The 19,414-nt window shown below is 34.1% G+C and overlaps 3 protein-coding genes across 3 annotated transcripts; 2 read left to right on the top strand and 1 right to left on the bottom strand.

The window, feature by feature from the left end:
- Positions 8,034 to 9,226, bottom strand: LOC104749894 (PHD finger-like domain-containing protein 5B). The gene is made up of 2 exons (XM_010471604.1): positions 9,102 to 9,226; positions 8,034 to 8,554 (listed from the first exon to the last, which is right to left on the bottom strand). The coding sequence occupies exon 2, from the start codon at positions 8,530 to 8,532 to the stop codon at positions 8,200 to 8,202; it is 333 nt and encodes a 110-aa protein (XP_010469906.1). The 5' UTR covers positions 8,533 to 8,554; positions 9,102 to 9,226; the 3' UTR covers positions 8,034 to 8,199.
- Positions 9,996 to 13,924, top strand: LOC104749893 (protein trichome birefringence-like 45). Its single transcript, XM_010471603.2, has 5 exons — positions 9,996 to 10,435; positions 11,146 to 11,317; positions 12,008 to 12,189; positions 12,313 to 12,471; positions 13,407 to 13,924. The coding sequence occupies exons 1-5, from the start codon at positions 10,086 to 10,088 to the stop codon at positions 13,756 to 13,758; spliced, it is 1,215 nt and encodes a 404-aa protein (XP_010469905.1). The 5' UTR covers positions 9,996 to 10,085; the 3' UTR covers positions 13,759 to 13,924.
- On the top strand, positions 16,279 to 18,049 carry LOC104749892 (probable protein phosphatase 2C 25). The gene is made up of 2 exons (XM_010471602.2): positions 16,279 to 16,882; positions 17,161 to 18,049. The coding sequence occupies exons 1-2, from the start codon at positions 16,349 to 16,351 to the stop codon at positions 17,845 to 17,847; spliced, it is 1,221 nt and encodes a 406-aa protein (XP_010469904.1). The 5' UTR covers positions 16,279 to 16,348; the 3' UTR covers positions 17,848 to 18,049.

The following is a 19,414-nucleotide window of genomic DNA, read 5'->3' as shown; positions in this document are numbered from 1 at the left end:
ATCCTCCCAAACCAAACGGTGTTTGTCAAAGACAGACTTCTTCTGGAGAATACAGTCCTTGCTGCTGAAATAGTAAATGGTTATCATAAAACCCAAGGACCGAAGAGAATAGTGATTAAGGTTGATATTGCAAAAGCTTTTGATACACTTTCCTGGGATTTTCTGTTTACTTGTCTACAGGCACTCGAGATCCCTGATCAATATCTAAGATGGCTACAAGCTTGTATCTACACAACAAATTTCACAATCGGTTATCATGGAACAGTGCAAGGCTATTTTAAAGGAAAAAGAGAATTGAGGCAAGGAGACCCGCTTTCTCCATACCTCTTTGTAATCACCATGAATAACCTCTCTTTAATGCTGAATAGAGCTGCGAAGGAAGGGAAGTTTCAGTATCATCACAACTGCGACACTGCCAAACTCACACATTTCTATTTTGCTGACGACCTGCTAATATTTATTGATGGGTCATTGTCCTCTGTCCAAAATGTACTTCACGTTCTGCAAGAATTTGAGGATCGCTCTAGTCTAGCTATCAGCCTTCAAAAATCCTCTTTCTATGTTGGTGGTCTCAGTGAAGAAGAGATCAGCTTAATCAGTTCCGCTACTGGTCTACCACATGGTACCCTCCCTGTTCGTTATCTTGGTGTACCTCTCTGCACAAAAAATCTTACTATTCAGAATTGTGAGCAACTCTTGCAACAAGTCAAAGGGAAAATCAACCATTGGTGTTCGAAGTCCTTATATTTTGCGGGTCGGCTCCTGCTAATAAACACAGTCATTTCAGGGATCTCTAACTTCTGGTGCTCCACTTAATTTCTCCCAAAAGCTTGCATTCGCAAGATTAACTCCATGTGCAATGCCTTCTCGTGGAAAGGTCAACTGACAGGACACCATTCTGCAAGGGTATTGTGGGAATCAATAACTAAACCAAAGGAACAAGGAGGTTTGGGGATAAGGGATTTGGAAACCTGGAACAAGGCATGTATCTTAAAGCTTATTTGGTTGCTCTTCTTCAAATCAGGCTCGGTTTGGGTGGCATGGTATCAATCACACTTCCTACGGGGTTCTCTTAGTAGCTTCTGGACAATGAAACAAAGACCAAGCTACTCTTGGTTAGCAAACAAGCTTCTTAAAGTAAAAGATGTGGCTTACAACTGGATAAAAATGAGAGTGGGAAATGGTACCACCTGTCGGTTTTGGTATGATAACTGGTCCCTTTTTGGGAATCTTTCTACCTTCTTGCCGCAAGTCCGATTAGGTATCGGAGCATAATCTACACTCCAACAGATATATAACCATGGTCGATGGCTCCTTCCAAATCCTAGAATAGAAAACCATGTATCCTTTCATGTACATCTAACAACTCTGAACCTTACTACTGAAGATGATCACTACGAGTGGGAAATAGATGGCAAGATCTACCGGAGATACTCAACACGTCAAGTTTATGACCATCTTTGTAACCAGTTACCTCTAGTCCCTTGACAGAAGGCAGTCTGGAATAAGGGAGGTATCCCCAGACACAGTTTCTTAACGTGGCTACTAACCTTAAACCGTTGTCCGACTCGTGATAGGATAAATGGATGGGGACTTCAAACAGATTCACACTGGCTCCTTTGTAAATATCTTGCTGGAACTAGAGACCATCTCTTCTATCAGTGCCAATACTCATGGTTTGTTTGGAATAATATAGCCACGCGGTGTACTCTTCAACCTCTCCGAACTTGAGAAGCAACGCTGGGACAAATGAGTAGCCTACGGGGACCGAAGGATCAACAAAGATTATGCAAGATTGCTTGGTAGTGCACGCTTTACACTCTATGGAATGAAAGAAACTCTCGGCTTCATCGGCAATCCTTCAGATCCGTCGATTCAACTCTCAAACTCATCGACTCCACGATCAGGTCTCGGATTGACTCCTTCAGATAGACAAACCCTACCATCGCTTCATCAATGCTTCAATACTGGTTCTCCTCTCTGTGATCAACAAAGTCGCCTGCAACGACTTTTCCGTCAGAGACTCTTACTATTCCATCGCCTACGACAAACTAACCTAGGCTACCTAGGTTCAACCTAAGATCTTTTCAAGTGTTTCTTTTGTTGCTGGGCTTCGGCCTCTATAATTAACTAAAGCTGGGCTAGGCTTTTGTAATGTTTTATTTTATTTTGCAATCAATAAAAAGCCTTTTTTAAGAAAAAAAAATAGCAAAAAGAATGTCATCATCGTTTCTTTAATCCATATTTCTTACATTCATAGAACAATTCAGTTCTTGCATTCCCAAGGTTAACAATCTTGGCACAACCATCTTTGTCTTTCTCTTGTTGTGTACACTCTTTACAGTAATACGCATCAGAGATCCCAACCCCTCCGCATATAGCACACCGGCCTTGGAATGACCCGTAATGTCATTTATCACATATACGAACCAGAGTAGGAAGGTGTGTCCAAACATTTAGCCATTTAGGAATGTTTACTAAAAATTTAGAAACAGTTTACAAAATTTCCAGAAGAGTTTTCTAAATTTTGAATAACGTTTTAAAAGAACACAACATAGCCAAATTCATCTAGCCAAGTTTAAGAGTGAACTACAAAGGGATTGGGGTATCCTAACGAATAATCACCAAAAAAACTCTTTCTAGAAGATTATCATCGTGTGGTTTAACTTAAGTGTATTTTCCAATTGTAGGTTTTTCCAAGAAAGAAAAAAAGATAATATATACTTGGCATGGTTTTTGGGTACTTTTTTTTTTTCTTATGTGGGTGTTGGTTCAAATTTTCATATCAGTTTGGTGGTAAATAAGCAATTTCCTTATAGACATTTTACTCAGGTTTAATTAGTTTCTTGAGTTTTTCCCAAAAACAAATTGGTTTCTTTGACTACCTCCAGTGGGGGAATGACGTCCTATTTCTCCCTTATAACTATGATATCGTACTAAATCTACGTAGAACTTTAATCTCATCTGTGTCTCCCCGAGTCAATAGTTCTAAACCTAATTCCACCCGAATCCGATAGTTTTCATCTATTTCTCCAATTTTTTTGTTTAAACGGTTTAAGATCCAAACCTGATAAAACCAACATAAACCCGGTCTAAATAAATTTTTAGACCAACCAAATGTTAAAACCGACCCAACTCGTTATCTTCTTCATCTTCTTCACCCGCTTCCATGGTTGCTAGTTTAATTTCGTATATTCATCATAATGTTTTTTTTCTCGGTATGTTTCCCAGCTTCCTTCTTCTTTCAAAACAAGATCAGCCTCAGTTTCAATCTCCACCTCCTTCGTCGCTTCTGGTTTTTTATTCATCACCACCGCCGCCACCACAGTCGATCCAATCTCTGCTAACTCCCTTCTATTGTCCTTCTCTGACTCCGCCTCAGGTCAACACGCCTCCGCCACCACTATCATCACCTCCGCCTGCTCCTTCTCCACCATCTCCACCATGGCCAATTCTATAACCAGATCTTCCTCCGCCTGCGCTAGCTTCTTCTCCACAATTAAGAGATCACAGAAGGAAACGAAATTGAGTCTTGAAAAATATTGTTTAGTGATGTAGGAGATTGATATTGGTCACATTTAACTATAATTGAAGTTGGTTCAATCTGGGTTAAGATGGATTGGTCACCAAGCTGCTTGGGCATAGTTAATCTGGGTTAAGATGGATCAATCACGTAAAATTAACGAAACTCCACAAAATAATCATAGTTAATTCTATTTCATTATTTGTATGGATCTGATATATAAATATCTCTTTCTCTCGAGTATATATGTATGTGATTCCGTATGTGTATCACGGTATAATCAATCAACACACAAGTTCTCAACCTCTAATCTTTCAAGTGAATAGAATACTTATCCAGAAGGATTGTTCGAGGTTAGTGATTTTTTGTCGGGTTTGGAAAAAAAAATTTAAGGAGGCTGGGGAAGAGGGAAGAACCGGTATAGGTTCGTAATGTTAGGTTTTGATGGGTTTAATTTGAAATCGGGTTGAAATAAGGTTTAGTCCGGTTAGTAAGATTAATTAGTTGGTTAAACAATTATTAAACCAATAGTAAACCACATCAACCCAGATTCATGGGGCAATAGATGATATTTGATATTTTGAGGGGGAAATGACAATAAAACTATTGATTTGGGTGGAAATAGGTCTAAAACTATCGATTTAGGGAGACACAAAAAGATGTTAAAGTTCTGTGTAGATCTGATACGATGTCATAGTTACGAGGGGGAAATACGACGTTCTTCCTCCAATGGGAGGTTATTATTTTTAGGCTCTTATCATTTTTTATTATTAAATTTGGTACTTTTTGAAAATAAGAACCTTTTGAAAGTTAACTAAAATTATCTCCCTCAAATGGTAAACAATACATGTCATATTTTAAGTAAATAGTTAAATTTAAAGAAGTATAGTTTTAATGAACAAACTAAGGCTAATTGCAAAAAAAAAAAAAATCTACAAAAAGGTATTTTTAACAATTTTTGAACAAACTAAAGAAACACAAAAATTAGATCAAGGTTTGTTTACTTTTTTATATATATTTGAAAGATATGTGATGTGATTGATGATCATATTGATTTCAGTAAGTTAAGAGTGAATCAAAGAAAATTAAAGTTTTATTATTAATTTTTTAGAAAATGTTCTATTTTTTAACAAAGAGATTATACAGTTACAACCAGATGTCATGTAGAAACACATTTTGATTTTCTTCTTAATTTATCAGATATAATAATTAGAAAGAATCATGTAATCAAAGATTTTTATTATGGTAAATCAAAAACTTTTAATCTTTTTTTAAAAAAACTTTTAACACATGTTAGGACTGATTTAATAAGAATATGAATATATGTAAAAACATAATTCTTATTTCACTAAACAAAATTTTGTAGATAATGATTAAAATAAATTTTACTTCAATACAAATTCTTCATGCATTTAATAAGAGTCAATCTTAAAATTAGTCACAAACTCCTAAAGAAAATCACCCACGCAACACAACTCTATTTACGATATATATATATATATATATATATATATATATCCTTAACACCATAAACAGATTCTTCTATAGAAAAACCTCTTACATAAGCTTTTAAATAGAATAAAAAAAAAACCATGGCAAGATGTGAGGTGTGTCCGGATAAGCCATTTGATCCAAGCCACCCATTCAACATCTTGTTAAGGTTGCAACCATCGGACACAGGTTTGAGTAAGACGCTAACGATATCGAGAGAGCTAGTGGAAGCAAATATATTTTCTCAGTGGGGTAAAGATCGTTCTAAAAAAATGAAAAAACCGAATAAGATACAATTGGTGGATCTGTTCGAATACGATTCTAAAATTACAACAACTCTTATAATGAAAAGAGAAACAGATGGAAGTTTCAAATTAGATGGATGGAATAACGTTCTTGAGAAAAGAAGGCTCAACGTTGGTGATTTAATTGGAATTTGGTGGGATCACTTTTATCAGAGGCTTAATTTTACAATATTCTCGGATGCTTGACTTGATTGGACCGGACATCATCACAACATCATTTGCTCGAATATGTATATCGGGTTTTGTCATGTTTGATCGAGTCCGGCTAGTTGCTCTTGCTGTCTTAAATTTCTATTTGAAATCTGTTTCTATAAATCATGCATGCTATTATTTTTTTAGAGTTATAATTATCTTCAGATGGCTTTGTAAGATATAAATATTTTCAATATAAAAATTTAAGCATAAGTTTTTTGAAACCAAATTCTTTAGATCGGGAATATATGTTTTATGCAACGGGGTAGTCAACAAACAAGTTTACACATAAGCATAAGAGATCCAAATAGTTCAACCAATCAAAGGACTGTGCAAATAGCGAAAAAATGTCATCATCGTTTTTTAATCCATATTCCTTACATTCATAGAACAAATCAGTTCTGGCACTCCCAAGGTTAATAATCTTGGGGTAACAATCATTGTCTTTCTCCTGTTGTGTACACTCTTTGCAGTAATACGCATCGTAAATCCCAACCCCTCCGCATATAGCACACCAGCCTTGGAATAACCTGTAATTGCATTTATCACATATACGAACCAGAGTAGGAAGGTGTTTCCAAATATTTAGCCACTTAAGAATGTTTACTAAAAATTTAGAAACAAATTACAAAATTTCCAGAAGAGTTTCCTAAATTTTTGAATATCACTTTAAAAGAACACAACATAGCCGAATTCATCTAGCCAAGTGTAAGAGTGAACTACAAAGGGATTGGGGTATCCTAACGAATAATCACCAAAAAATCTCTTTCTAGAGGATCATCATCGTGTGGTTTAACTTAAGTGTATTTTCCAATTGTAGGTTTTTCCAAGATTAAAAAAAAAATAGAATATATACTTGGCATTGTTTTTGGGTACTTATTTTTTCTTTTCGTATGTGGGTGCTGGTTCAAATTTTAATATAAATTTGGTGGTAAATAAGCAATTTCGTTATAGACATTTTACTCAGGTTTAATTAGTTTCTTGTGTTTGTCCCAAAAAAAAAAATATAGTTTCTTTGACTACCTCCAATGGGAGGTTATTATTGTTAGGCTCTTATCATTTTTTATTATTAAATTTTGTATATTTGAAAATGAAAACCTTTTGAAGGTTACTTAAAATTATCCCTTTCAAATGGTAAAGAATACATGTCATATTTAAATAAATAGTTAAATTTAAAGAAGTATAGTTTTTATGAACAAACTAGGGCCATATGCAAAAAACATATATATAACTACAAAAAGGTATTTATAACAATTTATGAACAGACTAAAGAAATCCCCATAAAAATTGGATCAAGGTATTATTTTCTTTATATATATATATATATATATATATATATATATTTTTTTTTTAAAGACATGTGATGTGATTGATGATCATATTGATTTCAGTGAGCTAAGAGTGAATGAAAGAAAATTAAAGTTTTATAATTAGATTTTTAAGAAAATTTTCTGGTTTCTTAACAAAGAAATTGTACAATTACCAACAGATGTCATGTAGAAACACATTTTGATTTTCTTTTAAATTTATCAGATATATTAATTAGAAAGAATCATGTAATTAATGTTTTTTGTTTTGGTAAATAAAAAACTTTTAATCCATTTTTAAAAAAGCTTTAACACATATTAGGACTGATTTAATAAGAATATGAATAATGTATTAAAAAATAATTCCTAATTCACTAAACAAAATTTTGTAGATAATGATTAAAATAAATTTTACTTCAATACAAATTCTTCATTCATTTAATAATAGTCAATCTTAAAATTAGTTACAAACTCTTAATGAAAATCACCCAACCCAACACAATTCTTGTTACTGTATATATATATCCTTAACCCCATAAACGAATTCTTCAATAGAAAAACCTCTTACATAAGCTTTTAAACAGAGTAAAAAAATATCCATGGCAAGAACTGAGGTGTTGGGGAACCCATTCGACATCCTGTTAAGTTTGAAACCATCAGACACAGGTTCGAGTAAGACGCTAACGATATCGAGTGAGCTAGTGGAAAAATATATACTTCCTCAGTGGGGTGAAAGTCGTTCTAATAAATTGTCAAAACCGAATGAGGTGGTACTTGTGGATCTGTGCGAATATAATTCTGAAATTACAACAGTTGTTGTAGTGAAAAGAGAAACAGATGGAAGTTTCAAACTAGACGGATGGGGTACCGTTCTTGATAACAGAAAGCTCAAAGCTGGCGATAAAATTGGAATTTGGTGGGATAAGTTACATGGTAGGCTTAATTATACGATACTCTAGGTTGCTTGACTGATTGGACCGGACATCATCACAACATCATTTACTCGAATAAGTATATCGTGCTTTGTCATTTACGATACTCTCGGTTGCTCTTGCTGTTTTAAAATTCTATTTGAACTATTATATGTTTCTAGAAATCATGCATGCTATATTTCCTTTAGAGTTATAATTATATATATTCATATGGCTTTGTAAGATATAAATATTTTCAAAATTAAAAAAAAAAAAAAAAAAAAAAAAAAAAAAAAAAAAAAANTTAAGCATAAGTTTTTTCATATCCAAGATCTTTAGATCTGGAATATATGTTTTATGCAACGGGGGTAGTCAATAAACAAGTTTACACATAAGCATAAGAGATCCAAAATAGTTCAAGCAATCAAAGGGGTTGTGCAAATAGCGAAAAAAAAAAGAAACACATGTCATCATCGTTTCTTGAATCCATATTTCTTACGTTCATAGAACAAATCAGTTTTCGCACTCCCAAGGTTAACAATCTTGGGACAACCATCTCTGTCTTTCTCCTGTTGTGTACACTCTTTGCAGTAATAAGCATCTGATATCCCAACCCCACCGCAAATAACACACCGGCCTTGGAATGAACCGTAGTTGCATTCATCACATATACGTACCAGAGTACACGGACGCACATAAGAATCACAAATCACGCATTTCCCGTCGCATTTCTCACACAGTCGTCCAATGGCAATGCCAGGTTGTTTCCGGCACATGATCAGATCTGGGTGATGCTTTGCCATCGCTACTGGTACAGTGTTCTACCTGCAAACATAGGTTCAGCGCCAAAGAGGTCAGTCACTTGTCTATATACTCCTTCGCAACGGAAAGGTTACCAAGAGAGATAGATAGCTTCACAAAGCTTTATCAAAAAGAAACGAAACTAAAGAGTAAAGAGTTCAGATTTAACTTTAAGCTTGTTACATCCTAGACAATTTATAACTTGTTTCTAAAGTATCAAATACAAAACCAAGCTGAATTTGCAAGAAAAAGGATGGTGGGAAGATAGATTACAAGCTTTGTCCAACTAAATGTAGCCTAGTCTTATAATAATCTTCTCAGAGGAATTTCGTCGAACACCTTACGGGCACAAGTTTCAGCCTTACGTTATTACACTTTTCCAATTTCCAATTCCCAATTCCAGAGGCCTAACTCTATACTACCCAGAAAAATCTTCTGATTCGTTCGTACACAGATCCATTAATAAGCATACACATCACAAACCCAAAAAAACTGAGAGCAACGAAAAATCAAGAAAACAACAAAAAAAAAAAATGAAAACTTGGAAAAAGGGTGATATAGAAGAACTCACAAGTAAAGGGAGATCTAACTTGAGCGAAATCAAGAGAACGTTGCGAAGCGAGAAATTTCCAGAGAGCGCGAAGATGAAGAAACGAAGGAGACGAAGCAGCTCACGAATACAAAAAAAAAAAAAAATAGGAANTCTACACAAATAAAAGAAGTATCCAGATTCTTAAGTAGTTAAGTCGGTCCAATTCTAATGGGCTTTTTTACTTTGGGCTTTATAAATTATATACCAAACCAAACTAAACCGGTAGATGATTTAGTAACCAAACCATGTCCCAATCGCTTGTACGCAAGTTTGGACTTGGTCTAAAACGGTTCAAGGCTCAAACTTTGAGGCAAGTAGGAGCAAGCCACTGTCACTAGTACCAAATTGGCAAATTGATTCAGTTTTAAGTTAGCTTTGACTAGTTTTGACCCAAGTCCAAGTGACGTGGTTTTTTCAGTATTTTTATAAAACAATTGAGTATATATGATAATATTCTAGACATAGAGGTGAAGTTAAAGCAAAGAATCTATATTTTTGTATCTGCTTTACCAAAAAAACAAAAATATTTTGATACCTTGTGAGAACATAAAATGAAGAAACAAAACATTTAGAAATGGTTAAACATATAGATAGAACTCGTTTAATTATTACACCTTTCTTTCTTTCTTCTTCGGATAAAGATTAATTATTGCACCTTGCTTTAATTTTTATTAGTTTATTACTAAAAATGTTAACCGTCGATTCGTATAATTCACTATTAATAAATGTCGTTATTTATGGGTAAATTAAAACGCAAATATTTAATTTAATTAGTTTTTATTTATTTAAAAAAAAACTAAAACCCGACCCCATATTTTCTTTCTTTTTAAATAATGGAGTCTTCATAACATTTACGTATTATTAGTAAGTTCCATGCAAAGGACGAACAATATAATATAACCAACAACTTCTCTTTCTCTGTTTATCTCACTCTCTCTCTCTCTCTCTTCAAGCTTTGCTTTAATGGCGGCTGCTGTTTATTATCTGACTTTTCTCTTCTTGTTTCTTCTCCAAAACGCTACGTCAGAAGCTTCACCTCTCCCTCCACTCTTCCGACGGCCGATCCGTAACCACAGTAACCACAGTAACTTCGCCAAGCATCCTCGCCGGAACCCGGTTGTTTTGCCGGTGAATCACAGTAGTTGTGATCTGTTTGCTGGTGAGTGGGTACGCGATGAGACTTACCCGCTTTACAGGGCTAAACAATGTGGAGGAGGAATCATAGATCCGGGATTTGACTGTCAGACGTACGGCAGACCTGACTCAGATTATCTCAAGTTCCGGTGGAAGCCTTTCAACTGCAATGTCCCTAGGTGATACATATAAACTCACTCACTACTCACACTACATTCGTTATACTGATACAACGATTTAGTTGGATCATTTTGGTTGATGTTTAGTTTAGTCATCCTGTTTTCGAGGAAAAGAAAAATATTTCATTTTATTGATATCGAGGTTACAACTTTGCATCCAATAGATAAATTTATGTTTTGAGGTGTAAAAAAAATAAGCGAATGAAGTTTTAGTAGGGCCACTGCACCAACCAAGATTTATAAAGTTTGATTATTTAATAAAAAAAAAGACAAAAACATATTCAAGCTGTTATACCATAAAATGTAATATAGGGGGGATCCCGAAATTTTTGTTTGTGTTTCATTTGTTTTATGGCTATGGACATTCTTTCATAACATCTTTTTCATAATTAGGGGGGCATTAACATACATTATACATACAAGTACAACTATATAATATCTCTTTCTATAAGTAAAGTTATAATAAGGTTTATCACTTAAAATAAAAACAGTGTTGCGATAGATTCGCCTTTTCCAAGTTGTGTAATAAGTACAAGTTTAGCAGATTCCTTTTTAACAAAAGAAAAAAAAATGAAATTGATGTTTCTGTTGATTAGGTGGAGTTTGGTGCGGTTAATATAATAAAGCACTCATTATTGTATTGTGTCGACGCAATGATTTTATATATTATTTACTGGTTTAGTGCTTTGTGAATTATTTGGAAAAAGCAGATTCAATGGAGTGAAGTTTCTACAGGAAATGAGAGACAAAACGATAATGTTCGTTGGTGATTCGTTGGGTAGAAACCAATGGGAGTCGTTGATATGTATGATCTCTTCATCAGCACCATTGATTCATACACGTATCATTCATGAAGATCCTCTCTCTACCTTCAAGATCCTTGTAAGTTCCCCAACACACAAATTTTTATATTGTCGGTAAATGAAATATTTTTTTTCCTTTTGGATTTGATTTTCTTCGAATATCACTCGAGAAAATTGAGGTCTAAAGTTGTATCGAACGTCGTTTTCAAACTCGCTTGCCCAACTTGACGTCGTCGGTGACAGTTTCACTGGTCTAATAAAAATGAAAATAAACTAAAGTTCTCGAAAGCAACATCAATTACTATTTTATCTATTTAACATTTTCTTTCTTTTCTTATTTTGAGTTTACTCTATTAATTACACAGCGTAATGCATGAATATGAAATACTAGCATTATTTTTATTTTCAGATACATAGATCTAAACTCTTGGGATTAGAATAAGATTAACCATAAACAAAACACGTTGATCTCTTAGTTATTTTTGATTTCTCATCGTGTTATAAACTAGATCACTTCACTTATATATATATCTTTTATGTTCGGTTGTATATTTATCAAAGTTATACTTTCAGCTTTATTCTTTAAAAGCGCTTAAATGAAAACAAATTTTAATTTTTGCTGAAAATTAATTTCAGTTCTATTCATTAAATTTAGTTGAAAAGCGACGTTAGCACAAAAATAAAGACAAACGTAACTCTTTTTTATTGGTTACCATTTAAATCTTAAGCTATACCTCAATTATTTGCTAATATACATACGCGATGACAGGACTACAACGTGAAGGTGTCATTTTATAGAGCTCCTTATCTTGTAAACATAGACAAAATTCGCGGAAAGACTACTCTTAAACTCGACGAAATCTCTGTTGATGCATCGAACGCTTGGTGTACAGCTGACGTTCTATTGTTCAACACTGGTCACTGGTGGAGCCACACAGGGTCATTACGAGGGTAAGCTAAAAAAAAATTGTAACCTCTATAAGTGAATTTTTTCACATACCTAGGGTAATTAATTAGATCGCTATTGTAAATTGAGTTGAAATGTGAATAAAAAATTTGGGGGTGAGACGACAGGTGGGAGCAGATGGAGACAGGAGGGAGATATTACGGAGACATGGATAGGTTAGTGGCATTGAGAAAAGGACTAAGAGCATGGTCTAATTGGGTCCTTCGTTATATAAACGCTCCTCTCACTAAAGTTTTCTTCCTCTCCGTCTCACCCACACACTACAAGTATGTAACCCTATCTCTCTCTCTCTCTTTTGGTTATGTTTAATTTTACAATCGATGGAAACTTAATTCCTAGATCAAGCTCAACTTAATTATTTCCAAAACCTGTAAATATGTTTATGCAACCATGATTAGATCGGATTCGAGTTGAGATCCTCCAATCCCAAAATGAATTGGTTTATATATATATGAGACTTTAGGAGCTGTGTGATGCTGGTTATAAGAACGCGTAGTGTTGATAATTGATATATAAATCATCGTGACATCAACGACGTAATAAATAAATAGGAAACACAATCAAACACACATGCGTTGGATTGAGGGTCTTTGCTAGCTAGATGTTACCAAACTATATTAAATATTGAGTTGTTAGTTGCTACCAAACTACTCTCTACTACTTATACCATTTACCATTGTGCATGGCCTCATTTTTGCTAGCTATAGCTAAAAAGTCTAGACGTGATATCAAATACATGTGTATATGAAATAATTATAGTAGTCATTCTTAAATGTAAATAACGTTCCAACAAAAAGTAGTTGCTTATGAGTTATGAACTTATGACTTATGATATGTTCTTTCAAAACGAGATTCATTTTTTTCCAAGTCAAAAAAACAATGAGGATGAGTAATGTCAATTTGGAATGGTTAATTATTTGCCGTCAAAAAAGGGATTTGAAATTACACTAGTGCTAAAAAAAAAAAAAAAAAACTCAAAAGGATAAACAATGAGAATAATTTTTGAAAAAGGTCCACATATGAGCTGTGTTTTGCCAATGAGAAAGCTTTTCCTCCTTGCAACTTGCAAAATGATATACATATAACATTTAATGTTGTATCCTACCACTCGTATAATCTTTAATAAAACTGTTCCCTGGTACTATTCCTTCTTGGTTTGCATGAAATGTTGAATATAAAGACTTTTGGATATGTGATGCAGTCCAAATGAGTGGGCTTCATCAAGATCAAAAACTTCAACGTTAACTCAAGGAGGTAAAAGCTGCTATGGACAAACAACACCGTTTAGTGGAACATCGTACCCGACAAGTTCATACGTAAACCAAAAGAAAGTGATCGACGACGAGGTTAAAGAGGTGAAGTCGCATGTCTCATTGATGGATATAACTATGCTCTCTGCTCTGCGTGTAGACTGTCACCCTTCGATATACAGTGGAGATCTCAACCCTTCTCTTAAAAGAAACCCTGACCGTTCGTCTGATTGTAGCCATTGGTGTCTTCCTGGTCTTCCCGACACTTGGAACCAATTGTTTTATGCTGCTTTGTTGTATTGAAGATTTGATTAACCAAGTTCAATCAAATGTATCTATTGAATTTATTATAGTTTCCTAGTTTTTATATATGTAATGTAAGTTCACTAAGTTGTAACATTTAATCAAAACATATAATTGTGATTGCATGGTGAAAACACCCTAATCCTTGTCTTTCACACTTCTCCTTTGATTGTTGTAACTTGTAACATTAAGAACATGCACTTTCAAATAAAAAGGCCTATACATTGTTGGGCTTGACTCAAAATGATGGTAAACTAAAAAAAGGGTCCAATAATATAATGTCTTGTTCGACATGTTGATTTCTTTTATGAATCTGTTGTCTTACTACATTAAGATGCTAAAAAGAAAGAAAGAAAAAACTACATTGGGTTGTTGCAATTTGTAAACTTTAAAAGATGAGAAAAAAAAGGAAGTAGATAGAAGACAATTTCAACGGACGACCACAGAAGAATCCTAATTATGGAAGTGGGAAACCTACTTTATTAATCATACTCTTCGGTCAATAAATATATACTCATCTTTATAACCAAGTCCAATCGTTTTTTTTTTTATTTTTTTATTTTTTTATTTTTTTTTGTTAAACCAAGTCCAATCGTTCAAGTAGGATGAGTAGTCTTGTATATGACTCAGTCTTTAGTTGAACATAAGCTGCATTGATCATACATTAATTAACAATCATACTATGATTGTAATGATTCTAACTAATGATTTCCAGTTCTTTAGCAATTTGCTTATACTATAAGATTTGCTGTTTTTAAAGTATTTTTTGCTTTAATCCACCCATGGGAAATGCCATCACATGTCGAAATCAATAGTTTTATTTCGGTCTCGCTGGTTATAAACCGAATTTATAAAGAAGTGTCTTCTTTTACGAAAATAAATAAATCACATTTTAATATGTTCTTTAAATTCTGATTAACTAATGAAGAAGTTTTGGTCTTATCATACTACAACTATTGATTTTATTTTAAGTGATGTTTAAGACATTTTTACACATATTATAAGAAATTAACTAAATTTTGTGTATTACCTTTTTTACTAATACACTATATGAGTTTTTTTTTCGTTGGTTAATACATTAGTGTAGTATAAACTAAAACTGGAATTTTGTTATAGATTAAAGAAACCGAGAAAAAAAACCTTTATTAATTAATAAGGCGTAACCGAAAAATATTTATTGCAAAATGTTCTAGAATTGAAGAAAAAACCATAAGAAAATTATGAATTGTGATAAACATGTATCGGAGAAAAGTAATATTAATACATAAGGTAAAGGAATATTATAGAACTTAGAAATTTCTCCAATAGGATGAACAGAGATCTAAGAATTACTTATAAGAATATGTTTTGATCGTGTATATATCTTAATTCTTGATCGTACTATATGTTTTATTTTGAACTATCATTATATAATATAAACTATGAAATTTAAACTCATATAACACATGACATAAAAATAGTATATAATACTATTATTTCCAACAAACACCGTTTCAAAGACAACCAAAGCTATCCGTTATTATTGATGTCACACAAGCCACAACTAATCAAAAAGTTAAACACTCTCTCTTAAAAATAGGAGACTTGTATTATTATAACGAGAAGACCTCGTGTGAAACGAGAGCAACTAAAAACACTTTAATAATTTTTTTGCATTCACTAATAATAATACTAATATAATGTAATTAAACCCGATAGTGATGTATTCACACAACGGTCATCAAATGGAAACAGCCACACAAACGAAGGCTCCTCCTCATCCTCTCATCAGTGTTCCTCTAACGGTCACTTGCTAAGAAGCTGCGACTACGACCAGCAAAATATCCCAACCAATGAAACGACGACTTGTGTTAATCTCTTCACAACGGTCGTTTTTTTTTTGTTTAATTCTTTAAAGATTCTTCTGTGTTCATTTTATTAATTTTTAAAAAGGAGAACAAAAAAAAACAAAAAAAGTGAGTCATCAATGAAACACTTCTTTAACACAGATACGTTACCAAAGTAAAATCAACCACATGCCCCAACTCTTTTTTTAATTATTCGTTTCTTTTTAGACGTGTTTTTGACTTAATTGGAAATGTTTGTTTTACCCTTATAGAGTACAAGAATAAATTGCTTACTTCATCGTTTTAGCTATTTTTGGACTGTGAATGACTGTTTTATCCTAGAACATTCTCTTTTTTTCGTTTTGCTGTTTTTCCTTGAATAATTCTACTTTTCTTTTTAATAAAAAAGGACAATAATTGTAGTCCACTAGAGAAAAATATTTCCTTATTTCCAAAAAAAAAAACTTATCTTTCTAGTCAACAAAGAGTAGTATTGAAAAACTATTCCTATTTTTGTTTCTCCACAAAAAAAATACTATTGTTTTCCTTTCAAGAAAGTAAAAGGACAAAACCGTAAGAATAAAAAAGGAAAACGGAAACCGCAAGGACAAAAACGTCATTTACACAGTCAAAGACTTTGAATAAACACGGACTCCTTTAATTTTCTTTATATTTAAAAACCTTTCTTCTTCTTTCTTCTTCCTTCAACACAAAAAAAACCAAATCTCAATTTCTTCTAAATCGTAAAATCGAAATCGGAAACGATGTCTTGCTCCGTCGCTGTATGTAACTCACCGGTGTTCTCACCGTCATCTTCTCTATTCTGTAACAAACCTTCTTCGATCCTCTCTTCACCGCAAGAATCATCTCTCTCTCTAACTCTCTCTCATCTCAAACCTCAAACCTCTTCTCCTTCGTCTCCTTCATCAACCGCTGCCGTTTCTTCTCCCAAATCTCCGTTTCGTCTACGGTTTCAGAAACCTCCGACCACCGGATTCGGTCCTGTTCCTCCGTTAGCTTTCGGATCTGACTCTGTTTCCGCTGCTAGCCAGTCTTCGTCGTCTCCTCCTGGAGGGGCTTTGAAGAGGAAAAGACCGACGAGGCTTGATATACCTATTGGTACTGCTGAATTTGTAGCTCCGTCGGCGAAGGGTGTGGTTGCGACGACGCCGAGGGAGGAGCGTAGTGAGGTTGAGAGAGATGGTGATGGTTACTCTGTTTATTGTAAGAGAGGACGAAGAGAAGCTATGGAGGATCGTTTCTCTGCTATCACTAATCTTCATGGAGATCGCAAACAGGTAAATTTCCCAATTTCGATTAGGGTTTCAGTTAATTAGGGGTTTGAATCAATGTAATCGCGATTTCAATTTGGAGATTTTTGATTCGATTAGGGTTTGATTCGATTATGTTTTGAATCGAACTGTTTGAAACGATGTAATCGCGATTTCAATTCGGAGATTTTTGATTTGATTAGGGATTGAGTCGATTAGTTTTGGGAAATTCTGAATCGGATTGTTTGAAACGACGTAAACGCGATTCTAAACGCTGTTTTTGTATTTTTTTTGGCTTTTTTCAGGCGATATTTGGAGTTTATGATGGTCATGGAGGAGTTAAGGCGGCTGAGTTTGCAGCTAAGAACTTAGATAAGAACGTTGTAGAAGAGGTAGATGGTAAAAGAGACGACTCTGAGATATCTGATGCTGTGAAACGTGGTTACCTTATGACTGACGCTGCGTTTCTTAAGGAGAAAGATGTTAAGGGTGGTTCTTGCTGTGTCACGGCTCTAGTTAAGGAAGGGAACCTTGTGGTGGCTAATGCTGGTGACTGTCGTGCTGTTATGAGTGTAGGAGGTGTGGCTAAGGCGCTTTCTTCTGATCACCGTCCGTCTAGAGACGATGAAAAGAAGAGAATCGAAACCACGGGTGGTTATGTTGATACGTTTCACGGTGTTTGGAGAATCCAGGGATCTTTAGCTGTGTCGAGAGGAATCGGTGATGCTCAGCTTAAGAAGTGGGTTATTGCCGAACCAGAGACGAAGGTTTCGAGGATTGAGCAGGACCATGAGTTTTTGATCTTGGCGTCTGATGGATTATGGGATAAAGTTAGTAACCAAGAAGCGGTTGATATTGCTCGTCCTTTGTGTTTAGGAAACGAGAAGCCATTGTTGTTGGAGGCTTGTAAAAAGCTTGTTGATCTCTCGGCTTCACGAGGCTCTTCGGATGATATTAGTGTGATGTTGATCCCTTTGCACCAGTTCATGTAGAAGAAGAGAAGAGAAGCAGCATCTTAGAAGATTTTAGGTATTGGAGGCATTCTATGATTTAGTACTTTTACCTTGATTCATTCATTTCTTTATTCTTTCTAACTTAGTGAAAAAAAACAAGATAAAACTCAATGGTGTAGCCTATGATTCTTGTATGATTTGAGCTTTGGTCGAAATTAATCTAATTATCAGTTCATTATTATATCTGTTTTTATATATTTTCGTGATCATCTATGGTACAATACAAACACAAAGTTGTCGTGCTAGTTGCTACAATGAGATTGAGTAGTTGTAGCACATCTACAAACACTGTCTTGCTAGTTGCTACAAACACAAAGCTCATACAAGAGCTTGGAAGAGATTGACTCAATCTCATTACAGATACATATTTTCTGTTGCTTAAATCCATATGAAAGTAGCATACAAGATACAATTCTATTGCAATTAAGTTTTTGTTTTCACGTGTGTAAAAATTTGACATGAAGTTCAGAGGATTAGTAGGAGTGAATTCTCTCTAGAAGTTAAGTATATGTGTGTTCTGGTTTGTGGATGAGTTTGTTGTTACAAACTCGTATCCAAAAATCAGAGCCATATATCGTGGTCTAGAGATGTGAGGTTTGATGCAATGTGATTAAACTTAAATTTACCTCAAGACTTCAAAATTTGACATTTGATTTACCACACACTGTTGAACAAAATAACCTTATATATTCATTGATAAGAAAATCTATAATTTAAATTTATTCCAACAATCCAACCCACAACTCCAGCATATATGAGTCCATTGAGATGCAATGTAAAATGGACATTACATGTGATCCTGGTCAAAGAGTTGCTCTGTCAGTATTGTCTCGAAGTGGAGCTAAGGTACAAGAGAATTCGATAGAGAAAATATGATCCCCATAAAGAAAGCTTTCTTTATTTAACCCTTAAATTTGGGGTAGTTTAGCCATGCAAGATGTCTTACGGTAAAAAAAAAAAAATTATCGCAAACTTCACCCCGAAACAATATATCGGGCTGAACAGAAAACCAAATGGCCGAATATATATTATTTGTTCACATATGTAATTTATGTCACATATTCCACATAAGTTAATTACAAATTGAGACTAACTAATGCGACCTAGGTTGCATTTGCATAGGATTGGAATTGAGAATGCGAAACAAAACGTTTGGAACTACGTATATTAAGATTTACGATACAAATCATTTAGGAACATCTTGTCTATAGTACACATATCTGAACTATGTTGTTGACTGTGACAATGTTGACATGAATGAAACCCCATAATTTTCGATGTGTTACATATTGATAAGAGTGAAGTGATATACAAACTGTGGAAGGCCACAAGTATTATCATGTATAGATAAATAAACTCAATTATCATATATTCATATATATATATATATATTAAAAAAAACAAATCTGTGCGGTGATAATGATTACCGACATGGATAAAGTAGATAAAAGGATAAGGAGAAATTTCAGAAAAACAAAGGATTGTGTTTGTGAACAGAGAGGAAGAAGACACAACGCCACAACGGTCAAGGAAAGAAAGAAGAAGG

The sequence above is a fragment of the Camelina sativa genome, chromosome 16 (assembly GCF_000633955.1).
Source record: "Camelina sativa cultivar DH55 chromosome 16, Cs, whole genome shotgun sequence".
Lineage (NCBI taxonomy): Eukaryota > Viridiplantae > Streptophyta > Magnoliopsida > Brassicales > Brassicaceae > Camelina > Camelina sativa.
This window is presented reverse-complemented; position numbering and strand designations above follow the sequence as displayed.